Source organism: Vitis riparia, chromosome 4, assembly GCF_004353265.1.
Source record: "Vitis riparia cultivar Riparia Gloire de Montpellier isolate 1030 chromosome 4, EGFV_Vit.rip_1.0, whole genome shotgun sequence".
NCBI lineage: Eukaryota > Viridiplantae > Streptophyta > Magnoliopsida > Vitales > Vitaceae > Vitis > Vitis riparia.
The window spans coordinates 17,577,211-17,596,942 of NC_048434.1; the positions used below are offsets into that span (position 1 = coordinate 17,577,211).

At 33.6% G+C, this 19,732-nt stretch overlaps 2 protein-coding genes and 1 long non-coding RNA gene across 4 annotated transcripts; all 3 read left to right on the forward strand.

Moving 5' to 3' along the window:
- Positions 1–7,307: 7,307 nt before the first annotated feature.
- Positions 7,308–11,874, forward strand: LOC117913524 (thioredoxin F, chloroplastic-like). The gene is made up of 3 exons (XM_034828518.1): positions 7,308–7,656; positions 11,321–11,420; positions 11,501–11,874. Exons 1-3 carry the CDS (start codon positions 7,373–7,375, stop codon positions 11,633–11,635), a joined length of 519 nt encoding a protein of 172 aa, XP_034684409.1. The 5' UTR covers positions 7,308–7,372; the 3' UTR covers positions 11,636–11,874.
- LOC117913525 lies at positions 7,663–10,708 on the forward strand. The gene is made up of 2 exons (XR_004651108.1): positions 7,663–8,412; positions 8,567–10,708. It is a non-coding gene; the product is annotated as an uncharacterized LOC117913525 (long non-coding RNA).
- Positions 11,875–12,551: 677 nt separating the features above from the next.
- Positions 12,552–18,188, forward strand: LOC117912930 (protein KRI1 homolog). Of its 2 annotated transcripts, XR_004651064.1 has the most exons (3): positions 12,552–14,550; positions 14,815–14,854; positions 17,845–18,188. XR_004651064.1 is itself a non-coding variant. In XM_034827741.1 (2 exons), the coding sequence occupies exon 1, from the start codon at positions 12,596–12,598 to the stop codon at positions 14,513–14,515; it is 1,920 nt and encodes a 639-aa protein (XP_034683632.1). In that variant the 5' UTR covers positions 12,552–12,595; the 3' UTR covers positions 14,516–14,550; positions 17,845–18,188. The 2 variants fall into 2 exon arrangements, 1 of the variants encoding a protein (XP_034683632.1); XM_034827741.1 differs by lacking the exon at positions 14,815–14,854.
- The last annotated feature ends 1,544 nt before the right edge of the window (positions 18,189–19,732 follow it).

Below are 19,732 nucleotides of genomic sequence, written 5' to 3' on the forward strand. Positions count from 1 at the left end.
AGCTTATTTCTCTCATACCGATATTCAAGGGGAGAAAATTTACAAAGAAGATTAGACTTGGATGGTTCTAATTCTTGTCATTCTAAGTAAGATTGAGTCTCAAGCTAAAAAGGTTCCTATTCCTATCATTCTATATAAGACTAACTTTCTGATTGAAAAAAAAAAAAAAAAAGTGAGATGTCACAATTTATCAACCCACCTTGACATGATAACATGCATGGAAATTTAGGGTGAGTAATTTTTCAAATTTTATCTTTTTTTTTTTATGATATTATGATATTAATTGCATCAATATTTCTTATATATCAGTGATTCTTATATATGGGATGAGTAGTGTGTTTTACTAAATATCACAAAATATATTATATAAAAAGTAATATTATTCATATATATATATATATATATATATAGAAAACTTAAATATGTATATTAATTTTTATTTATCATTTTTTATAGTTTTCCCACATTTCTATGAGTTTTGATTAATTTTTATCTTATTGATATTTTATATCAAAATATCTATCAATATTTTCTAATATGTCCCGATATATCCATAAAATCAAGTTACTGATTGATGAAAAATAAGGCTTCTTGATTACCTTCCAAAATGCCCAAGATTTAGATTGGTTGTTTCATTGACCAATTTTCTCACCTCAAGTCATGAATGAAACTACGAATACGAGAACCATTATTTTCTCACAATACAAGAGCATGTATAAAGAGTGTAAATAATTTTTATTTTTATTTTATTCTATTAGTCTCATATTTTTGGGAAAAGTTCTATTAAGAATTATTTTTATTTTATTTTATTCTATTAGTTTTATATTTTTGGGAAGAGTCCTTTTGGAATTGTGCTAGTGGAGTTCTATTCCACTTATAAGTAGATTCCCCTTCCACTTTGAGTCATGTCCTGATTATAAGTAGAGTCCCATTAGGACTATGTTAGTGGCCCATAAAAGTAGGTCACCCCTCACTCTTTATATACGAATACCAATTTTTCAGAGAGTTTTGCATAAAGTCTTTCATACATCTATCTGGAGGATTTTTTTCAAAATCGAGTTGTACACATCTCGCTTACAGAGTGCACCCAAGGCGAGATCTGACTGTTGAATCTCGGAGGTAGACCACTGGTACCCTAGTGCACCGAGTTCGTCTTCGAGGAGGGTGGATCTATTTCAAGGACAATGCTTGTCACGTCTCAGCCGATAAGTTTTTCTTCTTATTCATTATGTTCTTTGTTTGTGTCTTTTGGGTTAGTCTTTTGTTTTCATACCCTTAATCTAACAATCTTGAAATATATCCAAATAGAAGCTGCCCTAGTTCACACCCGTCCTAACACCTCTAAAATTGATCCCTTCAACGGGACATTCTTTAAGAGATGACAGGAAATGGTTTTCTCTACAATTGATGTAGTGAACTTGGGACACATTTTGACTGACCCAAAACCAGAAGATGGTTCTCATTTGTTACCAACCTGGGAAACTGGAAATAAACAAGTTAGACATGCTATTCTGAGTACCCTTTCTAATGAACTTTTTGATATTTATTGTCAATTTAAAGTTGCAAAAAAAAAAAAAAAAATTGGGATGGAATGAATAAAAAAAAAATTTAGAAGATGCAGGAACTTAGAAATATTTCATAGGGAATTTTAGAAATTTCCAAATGACTGAGGATAGAGATGTATCATCTCAAATCCATGACTACCACTTGTTGATTAATGACTTAGCTATTGAAGACATTAAATTGCCCGAACCTTTTGTGGCTGGTTATTTAGTAGACTCTTCCAGAGTCTTGGAAAGACTACAAAAATAATATGAAATATAAAAGGAAACGGATGTGCCTAGAGGATGTCATAATCCATATTAGGATTGAGGAACAAAACCGAAATAGGGACAGTGTTGAGAAAGCTAAGGAATTGTCTTCTAAGGCTAATGTAGTAGAAGAAAAACCTAAACCCAAAAACAATAGGTCCAAAACCCAACTATTAAAAAAAAAAAAAAAAAAAAAACAAGAGTAAGGATCTTGTTTGACTTTGATAAAATAATTTTAACCAAGAATGATGCATTTGTGGGAAAGAGCTATTGTAATCAGGGTTTATTTATGTTGAATGTTTATGATATTATCAATAATAATGCATCTTCTTCTTCTGCTTACATAGTTGATTTTTGTGATATTCGGCATGGTAGAGTAGGACATGTGATCTTTTTATATATGAAGGAAATGGTTGAATTGAGTTTAATCCTTAAATTGTCCTTAGAAAACCATATAAAATGTGATTCTTGTGTAGAATCTAAAACCACAAAGAAATCTTGCAAATCAGTTGAAAGAGAATTAAATCTACTAAGTTTAATACACAATGACTTAGGAGACCTAAAAAATACAATGACTGGAGGTGGTAAACGATTCTACATAACTTTTATAGATGACTACTCAAGGTATACAAGGGTATATTTTTTTAGAAATAAAGATGAAACAAGAGATGCTTTCATCAAGTACAAAAATGAAGTGGAAAATAAACTAAGTAAGAAAATTAAAAACTTAGAACTGATAGGGTAGGAGAGTATGAGTCAACCCCTTTAATTCTTTTTGTGAAGATCATGAGATCATTCACGAAACTACTCCTTTTTATTCCCTTGAGTCGAATAAAGTAGCAAAAATGAAAAATAAGACCTTAAAAGAAATGATGAATGCAATGTTGGTAAGTTTAGGAGCACCCTTGAACTTGTGGGGGGAGACAATATTCACAAGTTAACATATCAATTTTAGTGAATTGACCAAGAAGATTTTCTCTAGCTAGTCTATTCATTTTTCCTTGTCCAATATGCCCGAGTCTAGCATGCCATATGATCACATTATCACATGCATTTCTAGAAATAGTCATCAACGAATCATAACTATAATTAGTATTAGACAACACACAGTTATAAATGTCAAAAACTATAAAACCATTCAAAATAAATTTAGAACCATATTATGTTGTTCCTAAATAAAACACCATTATTGAATCATGAAAATTCAAACTAAAACCTAAATCAAGAAGGACTAACACAAAGACCAAATTTCATTGAATATTCGGAATATAAAAAACATCATGTAGGAATATGGTACATTCTCTATACAACTCCAATTTACATGTTCCAATACCTTTGACCTTAACTTTAGAGTTGTTTCCTACATAGATTCATCTTGGATCGAAACTAATTCGTCGAAACTGTACATATGTTCCTTGGTCTCTAGCTATATGGTTAGTGGGGACCGAGTCTACTTTGACCCAATGCACTCACAAATAAAGTGACCTTTGTTGCCACAGTTATAACATTTCAACTTTCTCTTATCCTTCTTAATACACTTAAACTTCTTGCATGTCTCAATCTTTCCTTTCTTTGAAGCATCATCAAATCTCTTATTCTTCTTAAAGAATTTTCTATTACACTTAAAGCCGAAAGTTTTTACGAGAACTGGATTTAGATACATGAGCTTGTTCATTAGGCTTAGCAACCATAAGTCGCTTGACTTCCAATTCAAGATGGCAAACTATATCATCAAAGGTCTTGACACTCTTATCATGTGTCATATTCACCACCATATGTTCACAACTCTTTGGTAAAGATTTGATAACCGCCTCTTATCATTCTTTTCATCTCCCTAGATGTTGTTTCATTGTATGGTTCGGTCGCATCTTGTAATTTTCAAATTTCAGTACAAGTTCTCTCAATTTAGTAACTAAAATTCCACCATACTTTTCCTTTAGAGCTTGCCACATCTCATGAGCAGTTAGTAAACCTCATACTCAATCAAGAGATCATCTTGCATACATTTTAATAATGTAATGCTAGCTAAAAAGCTCTTTTTCTTCTAAACCATATAAGCACTCTGATCTCTTCTATGTTGAACAAAGTTTCCTTGTTTAGGTTTTTACATGATATGATTTAGTGTATCAAGAACCTCTTGTTTTACAAAGATATACTGAACTTTGTGATACCAAACCTCGTAGTTATCTCCATTCAGTTTCTCATTCTTGTTTAATTCTACTATGATGTTCCTACTTATAGTCAACATATTCAACTACTTAGAGATATTATACAATCTTATTAATTGGTACTTTTATGGATATTGATACTTTTACTTGCTCTAATCATCTTCTAATATGTAATAACCTTAAATTACAATAGAAACAAAAGTCCACTTCCCAATCAACTCCTATATACAATTTTAATTATTACAAATTAGAAATAATCTATGCAAGTATTTCTAATTTTAGGCAAGAAATTACTTAATTTTCTTTTTAGCCTAAAACCTCCCACTCCATAAAATAGTATTATACAACTATCATGTATCAATAACATATATAAAAGAACTGAAGACATGCATGTAAATGAAATATATACTCATTTATCAAACGATAAATATTCATGTCATATCTTGCATATAAGGTATTTACATTTCATGTACAAAGTATAAAAAAATAACATGTAGAAAAAGAACTAATCTTCTCTTTTGAAGCTAAAATGAACAATATTAGGATTATTCACAATGTTTTCCATAACTCTAGATGTTGTTTTCAATAACCATAATCTTCTTATGAGAACAAAAAACATTTAGCCTAGTTGGTAGAATACAAGACTCTTACACTTATGGTCAAGGATCAAGTCTCTTCATGGGCAATCCCTCATTCCTTTTTAATTTTTTTTTTTTAAATGAGTAATGGATACTCTTATTCAAGACCCCTCTTTTTTTAATAGTCTAATTATATTTGAACAAATCAACATAATTTGACTACAACTCAAAAATTTATATTAGACACTAAGTAAAAAAATATTGTAATAGGAATAAGGGCATCAAAGGTCGAACTTGGGTCTCAAGTGAGCATATTATTACTTTTTCAAAAAAAAAAAATATTCTAGAAAAATATTTCACTTTATTTGTCTTGGAAATGGGCTTTTCTGAAACTATAACCAGAAATTTGTGGCTCTTGTCTTTTCCTTATTTATTTATTTTATCCATTTCAATTTGTTTGGCTCCTGCAGTTGGTGCACTTTATACTTTTTTTTTCTCCAAGTTGCTCTTTTTTTTTTAATTATTATTATTATTATTAATCTTGGATCAATATCCAGAATCATATTTATCCCAATTTTTTTTTAGTTTTTTTTTTTTGGAACCACAACCAGAAAATATATATATATATATATATATATATATCTTCCTTGTTTATTTTTTCAGAAAAAAAATATTCTTCTCGGTTACTTTTGAAATGCCCAATATCCAGATTAGTTGTTTCACTAACCAATTTTCTCGTCTCAAGTCATAAATGGAACTACAAATATGAGAACCATTCTTTTCTCACAGCACAAAAGCCTTGACCTTCATTTTCATGGAGAAAAACACGAATAACTTTAAAAGAAAGTTTCTTCATAAAGAATAATTGTATTCTTTCTTTTGTTTCACGAGAAGAGAAGAAAACATATTTCTTCATTTTTGTTTTCAGATAAAGAGAGAGGAAAAAACGTATTCTTTCTCTCTCTAGTTTTCATGGAGAGAGAATTCTCACAAAGAGAGAGTTTTCACAAAGAGAAAAACAAAACTTTTTTTTTTAATAGTAGTAGTTTCTAGGTAGTTTTAAAACTCCCAAAAACTGCTCACCTTATTTCTCCCATTTATTGGGTTGGGTTGAGTCAACCCACTTGGGCACCCAAACCCAACTACAACATTGATATATCTATCAAAACCAATATTTTCATCTTTGATTCTACACAAGACAAAAAAAAAAAAAGACATGATAAAACTAAGGCAACTATTTTTGTGTCTCATGGTCAACTTGGAATTAAGTGAGTCTGAATCTCTTCCTTCTAATCCAAAACTTGGTACAGATCTTGAGAATCTCATTGCACTTTGAAAATGGGTAAGGAGTTGCACCTAGCATCCTATTTCTAAGTTCATCTCCTTGTATCATTGAAATATTGCTCATAAATCTTTCACCACTTGTGTTCAAATTTTATTCCAAAGAATGTACAAGAGGTTATGAAAAATCTAAATGGAAATAATTTTAATCACATAGAAGTTGCATAGAGGATCCAAGGTATTTAAAAGCAACTCCTGGTAATGGTTAATGTTATCTTAGAATAATAATTTGAGAGTTGAAGCCTTCATTGATGTTGATTGGGGAGTGTTACTAATTTTGGATCCACATCTCTTTAGTACATTTATTTGTGGAAATTTGGTAACTTAGAGAAATAAAAAAATAAAAAAATAGTGGTGGCTAGATCTAGCGTATAAGCTAAGTTTAGAGTTATAACTTAAGGGATATGTAAACTTATGCGGCTAAGGATTCTTATTAAAGAACTACAAGTGAATGTTAAAGAGCCTACGAGACTATATTAGCATTGTTCATAATCCAATACATCATAATCTTATACTACTATAAAAGCCACGAGGTGTTTGTCAACAATTTTATTCCAAAAACACCTTTCATAGATTTAATAATCTTGTAGGTATTCTTACCCAATTTAATATCCAAGCCCATAACTTCCCCAAACAACAACATCTAATAAACCCATTGAAGCCATTGAAGTCACCCTCTCAGCTTCATAAGGCCACAACGCCATCATAGATAGTTTCATCTTTCAATCATCCATACCATTGGCCAAATCAGGATAACTTGGGAAAACAAACGCGACTTCCATCTCTTTGTCTTTGTTTCTTATAAGAAAAAAAAATATGTGAAAGTTATTCAATATTTTATGAAGGAGAAAAGACAAATATATACACCATCCATTTCATCTAAAGAACAATTAGCAACTATTTTTGTTAAAGGTGTCACAAGCTCTATGTTTGAAAATATCACTAGCAAGTTAGGTTTAATAAACATCTTTGAACTAACTCGAGGGAGAATGTTGGAATATTGCAGCTTGATTTAGGGAATTATACAACTTGATTTAAGATATTATTTTTTGAATATGGCACACCTTTATATCTTGATTCAATTTTTTTATACCATCATGCAACAATAAATTTTATCTTGAATCAATACTATAAAGTTTTTAAATAATAATCATCATATTATTTATTTATTTATTATTATTATTAAATAGAAAAAATCCGGGTGGGTCCCCAATATTCCAAAAATTTTATCTTGGACATTGCTGGCATACCTTCCACACATTTTCAAACGAAAATGACCAAAACACCCCCGCATTTCGAAAAGTATCCCAAAATATTCCATTATCTGAATGGTAATCCCGTCCTTTCAAACCCCAAATTATATGAAGCCCACATTCTCTCTTCCACCTTTAAAGTCGGTTCCCTTTGAACTCTCCACCACTCTACACTTCGATCCTCGCCAATTCCTTCAAAAGAATCCCTACGGTTCGGTACAATGGCTCTCCGCCTCTCCCTCTCTCCTCCTCCTATTCGCTCCTCCGCCTCCCCATCGTGGGCCGCGCCGCACTCGATCGCGATCTCCTGCTCCTCTTCGTCGTCGGTTGGGCTGTCTGTCCCGACGCAGGAGAAGAGGAGGGCTAGGGTTGTGGTGCGGTCGTCGAGCATCGACACTGCCGAGGCGGTCGTCGGACAGGTGACCGAGGTGAATAAGGACACATTCTGGCCTATAGTCAAGGCCGCCGGGGACAAGGCCGTTGTTCTCGATATGTACACTCAGTGGTATGTGTGTGTGATGAATCGTTTTTTGCTTTGAAAATGTGTAGTGGAAGTGTTTTTGCTGCTTCTGGAAGTGTGAATTGAAGTTGTCCTGGAAATGATTTTTTCTGATTTGGTGTTTTCTGTTGATTTGGATTCCGAAAATTTTGGGAACTGTTTAGTAGCTTTTCTGCTTTCAAAAATAGAAAATGTTTCTTTTCTATTTTATTTTATTTTTAAATTCAGAAGCGTAAATATTTTGAAAGTTTTTTTTTTTTTTAATTTTGTTTTGGATTCGGAAAACTTGCCTTCTCAGTGATGTGGTACAGAATGGAGGTCAAATTTCCGATTCGATTTGCGTTAAGGTAGTGTTTTTGGGAAAATTTAATTACAAAGTAGTAATTTCTTTACTGGGTTGAGTTAATTGAATGCAGAATGCAAATATTGGTTAGGTTTCTGTTTGAAGGTGTAGTTTCTGGTGGAATTCAATACTTTGTGATTGATTAGATACTAAAATGGAAACAATTTTATTTGGTGTTGATTGTTAAAACTACATGAATACCGTGTAGACTGTGGAGTGAAGCATATTTGATTGTGGATCAAGAAACCTATGGTTAATTTTGAGGAATGGGCACAATCTCGGTTCCCATTATCCCTTGTCTTGCTTTAGGGTATTTCATCCTTGCAGGGTACTTCTCTTGATATATTTTGCCTTCAGGACGTCTATCTCACTCTTTCACAGTTCCTAGCTCCAAGACTAGGGGAAGAAGGCATAGAAGGGTATGATCCACTCATTGATTGTTGGGCAGAAATGATTCTATCATTTCTGTATCTGCAATTCAATATACATGAGATATATACCACACATATATGCTTCCCTTCTTCTCATCTTTCTCATACAATTTGTGGATACTCCTGTTGTCAACTCCTACAGCTTGCTAGCATATCGCATATCGGACATGGAAGAATCAAACCTCTCCATAAGCGTACGGATGGTAAGGTAACAAGTAAACCAATTACTATCGAAATTATGACCAAAATGGGAAGCCTTAGGTGAAAAACCATAATATGCCCTGAGGAATTCCTACCAGCAGACTTCCCTGTAGGTGCTCCATTTTATTTTCCCATTGAGGCCGAACCTAAACTTGTGCTCGAGAGATAGCTGTCCATACACTAATAAGGGAGGTGATCCAGCCGCACCTTCCAGTACGGATACCTTTTTACGACTTCACTCTAGTCACTAGCCCTGCCTTCGGCATCCCCCTCCTTGTGGTTAAGGTAACGACCTCGGGCATGGCCAGCTTCCATAGTGTGACGGGCGGTGTGTACAAGGCCCTTGAGGATTTGTTCTATGTTAGGATTTTTAGGATTGAATTTTGGTTTGCCTGGCTTTTGAGGAATGAGCTTTGTTTTAGCTTCTTTGATTTTGTGTATGAAGAATGAGTGCTCTTAACCTGTTTGTGGAGTTGATTCCGAGTTCTCTGAGCCCAATTCTATTAGCATTTTGGTTGATCATGGGTACCATTCATTATCATCCCTTGAATTGGTGGGTTTAGTCATGACCTATGCTTGATTACTATTTGTTTTATTATTATTTTATTCACTTCACCAGTCTAGGTTGGGTTTAGAATCCTGGTTTTTGATTGGGCAAAGAAGACTTGACCTTTTATCAATACCAATGGACTACCTCACGTTGAATTATTATTATTTTATTTTATATTCTGTTTACTTATATTTTTCTTGATTTTCTTACTAAAGTAGTGAATTTATTTCAAAATCTTATTAGAAACACAATAGGGGTATACAATCTTCTTTGTATTTGGTATATAGACGGAAGACCAAACTTGTAAACATTATATGACATTTCCTTATCTTTTGGGAAACAATTAGTTGTGGTCCCACTTTCACTGGCAGTGTATGTTGTAGTATCTGTGTCCCAAAATGTTAGTTGTCACAAGTGGACTAATATGTGGTGGCCAGCAAGTTTTGGGGATATTTTTGATACCGCATTTGTCTTATTTTTGTCTTGAAAGTCTTTGGATTCCATAGGATCTTGGAGAATTTAAAGGAGAGTAGTACAGAAAGAAAATATGGGGGAAAACAGAGGAAAGACAAAGTGAAGGAAAACAGAATAAGTTTAAATTCAATACATGTTTTCTCACATGTTGCTGTAAATTTATTTTTATCCTTTCATCTTCTATATAAATATTGAAAATGCTTTAACTTTTTAAGAAAATTTCATTATATTTGATTTTTCTTAATATTTATCACGGTAAGCCAAATATAGAATTTGAGATTCCTTCCTTAGTACTTTCGTGGTCCACATGGAGCCTTAAAATATTAAAATTATGAATTGTGATGATCTTTCTTCTCCTTATCAAAATTTGGAGAAACCTTGTGGTTTGCAACTCCATTTTGTTGGTTTTGTAGTACCTGCCTCTAGGCTTCATAGATTAGAGATTATTTTACATCAATTGTACTCAATTGGTTACTGGTTAACAAATTGTTAGTTTTTGGACTCTATCACTATATGCTCTGTACTTCTTTCCCTTGAGTTTTTATACTAATTTACTTATTCACCATCCTAAGGCTCCTAAGAGCTGACTTGTGCTGTTTCATTCTCCTGGAAATTTGGCGTCCTCTTAGTAATCTATGTAGTTGTTGGGTTCAGTCTTACCATTTTCAGTTTCACACACATAAGAAGTGGTTTGTTATGTTTATGGAAATGTCTCTGAGATGGAATGACATCTGAAGTACTGATGCCCATTGAATCGTGTTTTGGCGTCCTAGTTCTGGTCCCCATAATTGAAGGTTGAAAATAATGACTGAAGTGTCTGTTTCCCCCACAGTCAAGATTCAGATAGCTAGTTGTGTTTTCCAACTTCTTTCAACTTTTTGTACGTATATTCTTCCCAGATTTATTAAGTATTTAATCATTGTGATGGTTTGAATGGATGTGTAGGCAAATGAATCAGAGACTGGACCACTCTTTGAGTGAGATATATCTCATATGCAGAAAAATAAATCATCTGTATTTTTTCTGGAACTAAATTGAGTTAGATTTCACCCAATATACTAGGGCATAATTCCTATCTTGATAGGATTTAAAATTCATTGGGGTTCATTAAGTGCCATTTGAATTTACAGCACTATGATCCAACAATCTAGCTACCTTGGATCATTTGCTGGCCAACACCATAGGAAATAGATTATATGTCAACTTTTTTATTGGGTATAAATTTCTGTTTGTAGGGATGGTAACCGTGAACATTCCAGATGGGTAGGAATAGAAATTTCTGACACTTTAGCTTTGTAGTCTTTTAAAGCTATGTAGGCTTTGGTCAATATCGAACAATATCAACATGGAAGGAATACGACACTCATGGTAAAACTGTTTAGGTGCATAAAAAAATTGATCAAATAGAATGATTTCTTCTATGTGAATGCTGTTGGATCTGTTGATTTTGATAGCAAATGGTGAACTCATCCTCAATCTGGACAAATGGAGATAGTACATGATTTTGTTGACAAGCTCAATTAAAACAAACTTTAGACTTCATATTTACTAGTGGAAATGAGTCATATACTCAAGAACTGCCAATGCTACTTGTAATGCAACTCATCTGTTGATCCAGTTTTTTTTGGTACATTATTTACCTGATGTCATATTGTTGCTTAAATTCTTCAGGTGTGGTCCCTGCAAAGTGATGGCTCCAAAATTCCAAGAATTGTCTGGGAAGTATCTTGACGTTGTCTTTCTAAAGCTGGACTGCAACCAAGACAACAAGGTCTGTAATCTTTTACCTGATCCCAATTCCCTGATACAAATGCACGAGCTCACACTGATTCATCTGAGAACTGTTGGCAGACTTTGGCAAAGGAGCTGGGAATCAGGGTGGTTCCTACCTTCAAGATCCTGAAGGACAGCAAGATCGTAAAGGAAGTTACAGGGGCCAAATTGGACGATTTGGTTGTCGCCATAGAGACTGTTAGATCAAGTTAGAGAGCTCAATTCTATCTTGTTACTCCTGTAAAGATCCATGAAAATGTAAGAGAATAATTGATTTGTACTTAGACGTAACGTATACTCGTGATGTTCTGGGCAGTTGAACTTGAGAAAGGGAAAAAGGGTAGAAATGCTGATAAACAATGGTGGAAACACAGCAGAACCCTAAATCTGCTTCTTGTTGTAAGAATTCATCTTGTTGAAAAAGATTTCCTGGTTCAACATCTTCCTTGAGATATTTTTTCTTTTTGTTTCTTCAATTTGTGATTTTATTAGAAATCTTCCTAGGATATTCTACAATAGCGAGAGGTACCCTGTCTAGTTGCGACATTCACATATTAGTCGCGACATTCACATCTTAGTCGCTTTTTTCATATCTCGGGTTTTGATTTTTATTATTGCGGTTTTTAGATAACATCTTTTAGTTGTTCTTAATTATTTTAGAAATTATTTATTGTGCTTTCAAAAATTAATTTTTGAGAATAATCCGTAAAGCAATGGTCACTTATGAACACAATCCATTTTGAAATTCAATGTGAAAATTTATTTTCAATCATGGCCATAATTATTTAAACAGTTTTCTGAAGTAATATTTTTCTAAAAATGCTCAATTTTTCAAAATAATTTTTAAAACAATTTTAACAAATAAATTTTAGTGGACAATTAATTTCGAATGAAAAAAATTTTAAATTAAAATCATTTTTTGATTAATTAATAAATATAAACTTTGTTTTAATTTTCAACATTAATAAAATTTTTCCAAATTTTCATGATTATTATAATATTTGATAAACTCATAAATGTATAAAATTAAGCGACTCTAAGTGCGAAATTTGTTGGCCTGAGCCCAAAAGTAATGGGCCGCCAATGGGCTCAAATCAAATCCCTCTTAACAGACTAGTCTAAAAAATCTCCAGAAACCCTAACCTAGAAAACCAGTTGAACTGAGCCGGCGAAATGGGCGCGAACCTTTTCGCCGACGTGGACGACGACCAAAACGACATTGATACGAAGATCGAAATCGACGAAGAGTTCGCTCGCCGGTACGAGCACAACAAGCGCCGAGAAGATCTGCACAAGCTGGAGGAGCTGAAAAAGAAAGGCCTCGCCGGCATCGGTGACTCCGACGATGATGAGTCGGAGTCCGAATCATCTTCGGACGCCGACGACGATGAGTCGGACGGTGATGAAGAGGATTTGCAGTTTTTTGATGCGTTGATCAAGGTGAAGAAGCAGGATCCGAGTCTGAAGCAAAAGGATACGAGATTGTTCGAAGTGAAGGATTCAGATGAAACTAAAGCTGTAAAGGGTGAGAAATCGAAGAAAGCTATGTATTTGAAGGATGTGGTGGCGAAGCAGTTGATAGAGGAGGGAGCTGACTACGACGATGAGGAAGAGACTGAGAAACCGAAGCCAAAGAGCTATGCTGAAGAGCAGGAGGAATTGAGAAGGGCGTTTTTAGACGCTGCCGAGGAGGTGATGGAAGACGACGGCGGGGAGTTGTTGTCTATGAAGGAGAACGCGACAGAGAAGGATGAGAGTGGTGATGGTGAGATGCAGAAGAAGTTGGATGAGTATTTTGGGGAAGATGGCAAATTGGATGAGAATTCCATGTTTTTGAAGGAGTATTTCTTGAATAAAATGTGGATTGGCGATGGAGACACTGGGGGTGGCGCGGGGGATGAGGAGGCGGAGGGGGTGTCGGAGGATGAGGAGGAGATAGAGAGGCAAGAGGAGTATGAGAAGAAGTATAATTTTCGGTATGAGGAGAATGTGGGTGATAGGGTGTTGGGGCATGCTCGGTTTGTGGAAGGGTCAGTGAGGAAGAAGAGTAATGCAAGGAAGGCGCAAAGGGAGAGCAAGAAAGAGAGGATGGCGAGGGCAGAGGAGGAGAGGAAGGAGGAGTTGAAGAGGTTAAAGAATTTGAAGAAGAGGGAGATTCTGGAGAAGATGAATAAGATAAAGGAAATTGCAGGTATTGGAGAAAATGGGGTTCTACCTGTGAACGAGGGTGATTTAGAAGGTGAGTTTGATCCAGAGGAGTATGATAGGAAGATGAAGGAGGCATTTGACGAAGATTACTACAATGCCGATGATGCAGACCCTGGGTTTGGTAGTGATAGTGATGAGGATGATGGTGGACTTGAGAAACCCGATTTTGACAAAGAAGATGAGTTGCTTGGACTTCCGAAAAATTGGGATGTGTGTGAGTCTGGTGACGGGTTTTTAGCTGCTAGGGAAAAAATTTTGAAACAAAAGAAGGATGTTGAAAGTGATAGTGATAGTGATAGTGAGAAAGAAGAGATAGAACCTGAAGAAGGTGGGAAGCGGAAGAGGAAGCATAGGGAGAAGGATGAGCTTTCCAAAGAGTGGAAGAAAATATATTTGGAAGAAACCTCTAAGTTGGAGTATGAGGATACAATTGGAGACCTGAAGACCCGGTTCAAGTACACTACTGTAAATCCTAAAAGATTTGGTTTGAGTGCTGAGGAGATTCTAATGATGGATGACACAGATTTGAATCAGTATGTTTCTTTGAAGAAGCTTGCTCCTTATAGGGAGAAGGAATGGAAGGTGCCTAATAAGAAGAGGTATGAACAGAAAACGAGGAACAAATCTCTCCTTGAAGAAGCAAAATTGAATCGGAAGAAGAATGCTGGAAGGAAGAAGTGGAAAGGTGATCAGAAGAGATCAGCTTTGGAAAAGGATGCCAAGCAAGATGAGAGTGCACAGGTGGAAGCATCAAATGGTGACATGGGCAATGTATCCCATGCAAGCAGGAGAAGACGCCGTCAAGCAGAGCTTAAGTTATCACACTCAAGGCTCATGGCATATGGGAAGATCCCTACTAAACCTAAGAGTAAAGCAAAGCACTGAACCTCAAGGATAATTACAAAGAGGCCATAGAGATGGTAATTCCACAAATGGACTTAAAATTCTCATTTGAAGATTCATTTTTTCTTTCTTGTGACTTGATTCTTTTGAGGTAGATTTGCATTTACATGTCAACTTGTGGTATGAAATATAAGGAAAATAAGTCCATCCTGAAGCATTAGAACTTTCATGGAAGAATAGTTTGTTCAACTGGTTATGATTTTTCATTTTATGTTTGATTTACCAGTTCCTAAGCTTAATATCTGCCTTTGACCCATATGATTCTATTTGTCAATACACAGGATACTGTTAGGAGTGAATTATTCAGATGAGCCTTGAGCAGTAAGCACCGGATAATTTTCTAGTTTGTCTACTCTTTTAGGCCTTAGTGCTTTTCTGTTTGCACTCTTATTTTGACTTTGCTTGCATTCACCTTTAAGTTGTTCAATTCCCGTTCATCAGAAAAAGTAAGATATTCCTTGATATGACTTTTGGTTATCTCTATGATTGTTGGTGCTCCAGGGTATTGTTTCTTTTATTTGGGTTTTCCAATTCTCATCGCATTAGACTCTATCTCAGCTTCAGGGGTCTAAGCTTGTAACTTCTAAGTTTTGTTTTCAGAGAGGCTATGTGTCACTTAGTTTCCTAGTTAGAGTCTACATATGTAATGAGATTGTTTGAGCTTTTAGAGGAGTAAAAATATGTATTTCAAAAGAAATTGGGTTGATGTCCTAAGTCAATTATGACTGTACTCTTCTTTTGAGGCTTGCTCAATGTGATCAAATTTAGACCAGAAACACAGAATTCTTGAGCGCTAATAACATTTAGGTGTTGATTAGATTGAGATTGTCAGCATCCACCTTTTTGGTGTACTTATTTTGGGTTTTGGGAGGTAGGGTGGGGGGTTTAGGCAGCATGGAGGGTTATTGTTGATTGTTGGGGGTGGGTTTCAAATTCCACCTCCTTAGGTTGAAACTTTCCATTTATAGGAATTTCAAAGTTTTGTCAACTTTACTTTCATTGGAGAAAATAGTGATCCTTTGTGAAAAAGTTTTGTAAAACATGAACTTACAACATTTTTTTGTTTTTTGATAAGTATGAACTTACAACATGTTACCCTGTCTACATTACAGGCAAGAATGTGAAGAGCTTACAATTTTAGGAAGTTGGTAGTTGAACATGGTATTAGAACTATATTAATTGAAGGTCTTGGGTTCAAGGCTCTCCTACTGTGTCCCCATCTATTTAACTACTGTTATTACTAATTTGTCTCTTTAGGTGCAATTTGACAAGTATAAGGCCTAGTACTTCCTTCAATTTTTAGGAAAGTTGGTGACTGTGTCCCCGTCTATTTAACTACTGGTATTACTCAATAAGCATGATATGGACACATGGATGCAATAAATTCTAAAAATATAGGATATTGATATGGTGGAAATGCAGCATTAAGAAAATGTAATATTTTATATCATAGTTGTTTCAGAAAGCATAATTTTTGGATTGAATTATCTCAAACCTATGGCAAAATAATTTGTAATTTTGAAAATCAAAACCCTTATTTATGCATTTTATTTTCTATAAATGGCCCATCAATTATTTTTGAAGGGAACAAAAAATCTAAATGATTTGTATTTGGTTAAGGAGTCTTATTTTTGAATTTGTTCTGGAATGTATACTGTGTCCTAAAGGGATTAGGTCATGGATGTATGCCAGGTATCTCAGAAGCAGGTTTGATTTTTCTTCCTGTTTTATTTGGATTTAGGCTGTATAAGGTGCATATCCTAAAGGTATAGGTCATGGGTGTACTCTAGGTGTCTTGTTTGACACAGACAGCAATCCTTTTTTGAAGTATCTATGCTGCACTGGCCCCAAGTTCATAGGCATCGAGCTCATTTTTTATAGGAAATTGAGGATTTTATCAAAAAAGACCTTTGTTTTAGATTGTTGCAAATCCATAATAACATAGTACGATCTTGGTAAAGTAGTAGCTGGTTCAAAAAATCCGGGTGGTTTGTTTTTCCTTTGAGAATCGTAGTGCAGTTTTTGAGGGGTAGAGTTAGAACATTAAGAGATCAAAAGGTTTTTCTCTTGTTTAATAAGATCATGAGGTGATGCTGAGTTAGGTTTGCAGACTGGCTCAACCAATCTAAAACTTTTGTTTTTTTAATTTCGAACTGAGCTTGACAAGTCCTAGATTGGTTTGTCTCGACCCATCTAACACTGGTCAAGCTCAGTTTGGAATCTTTAGCTTTACATATGTTCATGCATGGTGCCCTGGGTAGTTGGTCTGTATCGCCTATTACTTGCTTTAGCCGTTAGTTTATTATGGATTCCTTTTGTTACTTTTTATTACTGTTTTCCTTGATGTGTCTTGGTTCCGTGGATTGATCAACCATTTTGTTCATAGAGCATTTGCCGGTTTATGGCACTTATGTTTTACATTGGAAAAGAGGCGCATATTAGAAAAGGAGTCAAAACACAAGGAGTCCAGAACAATAGGAAAGAGACAATGAAGGAAAAGTGAAACTCTTGAGAAAATGTCTGTATGCTTATAATATGAACAAGTCATTAGCTTTGTGTGTTTATAGGATGCAATATGTATTGAATACACATTTAAAGGGCTGGCTTTAAGGAAAAAAGTTTAAATATTTGTCCCTGTAGTTGAATTAAGAATAATTAAGATTTAGGCCTTATCAATTTGGTCCACAAATTAATTTGAGAAAGTCCTCAAGTTCTAGATCCATGACTGAGTTTACAATGCATATCTAGGGGTCTGTTTGGAAACTATTATTAAAAACAAAGCAATGAATTTTTATTTTTTCTCCCTGTATACTTAGAGGGCACCGGTTTTTGGTGTTTCCTCTTTTCGTTTAATATACTTCTTTTACTTATCAAAAAAAAAAATTATTTTTTCTAATTGAAAATAGTTTTCTAATTTAAAAAAACAAGTTAGCATGTTTTACCTAACATTTTTTCAAGAATTTGTTTTGAAAATAGGTGTTTCTGGTTTTTTTTTTTTTTTTTTTCTAAGAATATTTTAAGAAACAATGGGAAATGTTACATTGCATATAAGTGCTTGGTAGACTAAACCTAGATTGGGTTTTCAAATAAAATTTTATTCTTAAAAACAATTGTTTAAAAGCTTTAAGAACTGCTTTATCATGGGAATTGTTTTAAAAAATATTGTCATACTGATCCTAATATTTTGTACAAGCCTGTATGGGCATGAACAGGGTTCCGTGTATATTTTGATCAAAGTTCTTTTTGCTCCTGTTGGCTCATTTGGCCATTGATATTGACATAACATGGGTGGTATGGCTTTGAATGTGCAGACCCGCTCACCGAGGAGGAATTCCGAGCTTGTTGCCGAAGAAGAGGCTTAAAGCTTGGAAGTTGAAAGAAGTCAAGTGTCCATGATGGAAGAAACAAACCTCTATTACTTGACCTTCTTTTCTTTCTTCCATTGATTGAACTTCAAATTTTGTTGTAATTCTCTGTATGTCTCTCTTAACTTAGTGATGAGGTCTATATTTTGATGGGTTTTTGTTTGTAGATTGATCCTTACGCCCTCTAATCCTCAAATCGGATGATGTTACGGATTGAAGATAATGATCTAAAGGAATGATGGATGGAGTTTGAATGCGAATAGGGGTATATACTAATATACTTAACCAAATCATTTACATTTTAATTTTAGATGTTGGGTTTGCTAATATACTTTTTTGGTATCTATTGAAAAGGTTTTGGTACGTTCAACGGTTTAGATCTCGCTATAAATATTTATCGGTTTGGATATTTTGTTCTATAAGTACTAGTGCGGTATCTTAACATTTTTCTTATATGTTTGATGGCAAATTGAGTTATATGTTGGACAACTTGTGTTTTATAAAAACAATTTTTGAAAATAGTCATCAATTATTTTTCAAAACAAAAATTTTATCAAATTATCAAAGAGAACATTTGGTTTTGGCTTCTACTCAAAGTTGAAAAGCTATCTCAAATGTGAACAAATTGATGTTATTCAACATAGATCAGCTTCCACATTCATGTGGGTCAAAAATTAAAACCTTTGGTATTTATACCAAGAAAATTATTATAAAAAAGGGGGAGAAAGAAAAAAATTGATGGAAGTTTTTGGGTCATTTTTAGGTGTTGAAATGTTGCCCATTTTAAAACATTAATATTATTTCTTGAAAAATAAGAGAAAAGAGTTGTTGAGTTGTTGATCAACAAAAATGTCTTACACTATTTGGTAGAGTTTGTTTAGATTCTCATTGACTTTATATAGTAGATATAAGAGGACTTGTCATGAAAATGATCCCTAAAATTGAGGGGAATCTATAAAAGAAAATGATAATTAACTTGTCTTTTGACAACATTTTTTAAATTAGTTTAAATATTTCTTAAAATAATTTTTAGGATCAAATTTTATTTATAAACTCAAATATGAAAAATAGTTTTCTCGATTTATTTCCTATGAAGCACTTATTTATAATGTAGAAGTTTTTAAAACATTTTTTTTTATATTTTTAATTATTTTTCAAAACACTATAAAAACTATCTTAAAAGGATTCAAATTTGTTTTAGAAAATAATTTATTTTTAGAACAAATTTTCAAAAAAAATAAAAATCATTACCAATAATGAATTTTGTTAGACATGGTTTTTAAGTTTAAAACTAATTTCAATTTTAAAAAATATTTTGAAAAATAGTTTCTTAATAGACTTCTAAAATTCTCAAAATTAATTATATTTTCCTTGAAATGACACATTTCATTATATTTCAAATAATATTCTTTGGTTGTTACAATGAATTGTGGATGGTTGATATTCAATTAAGATAACAATTTTAGACTCTTTTAAAATGTAATTTTCAACCCTAATATTATCAATGTTAAAAAGAATTATTTTCTCTTAAACTCATAAAAAATAATGATCAAATGACAAAATCCATGAAGGAATAATAACATTACTTGTAGGGTACACTCCTATTTTGTTGATGCTTCTAAGTTGAAGTTCATATAATTTATATCAACATATTCTTTTTGCAAGATAAAATTAGCTCGATGATTAATGATTAGTGCAAAATTGCTCATTATCATCACACTTAAATTATGTAAACTCATGGCATTGAACGCACAATAACACTAAATTTATCATGTTTTTTCAATATAAGGTGTCTTGATCATTTTGTATAGGTTTTGCAAGAAAACATAGCAAA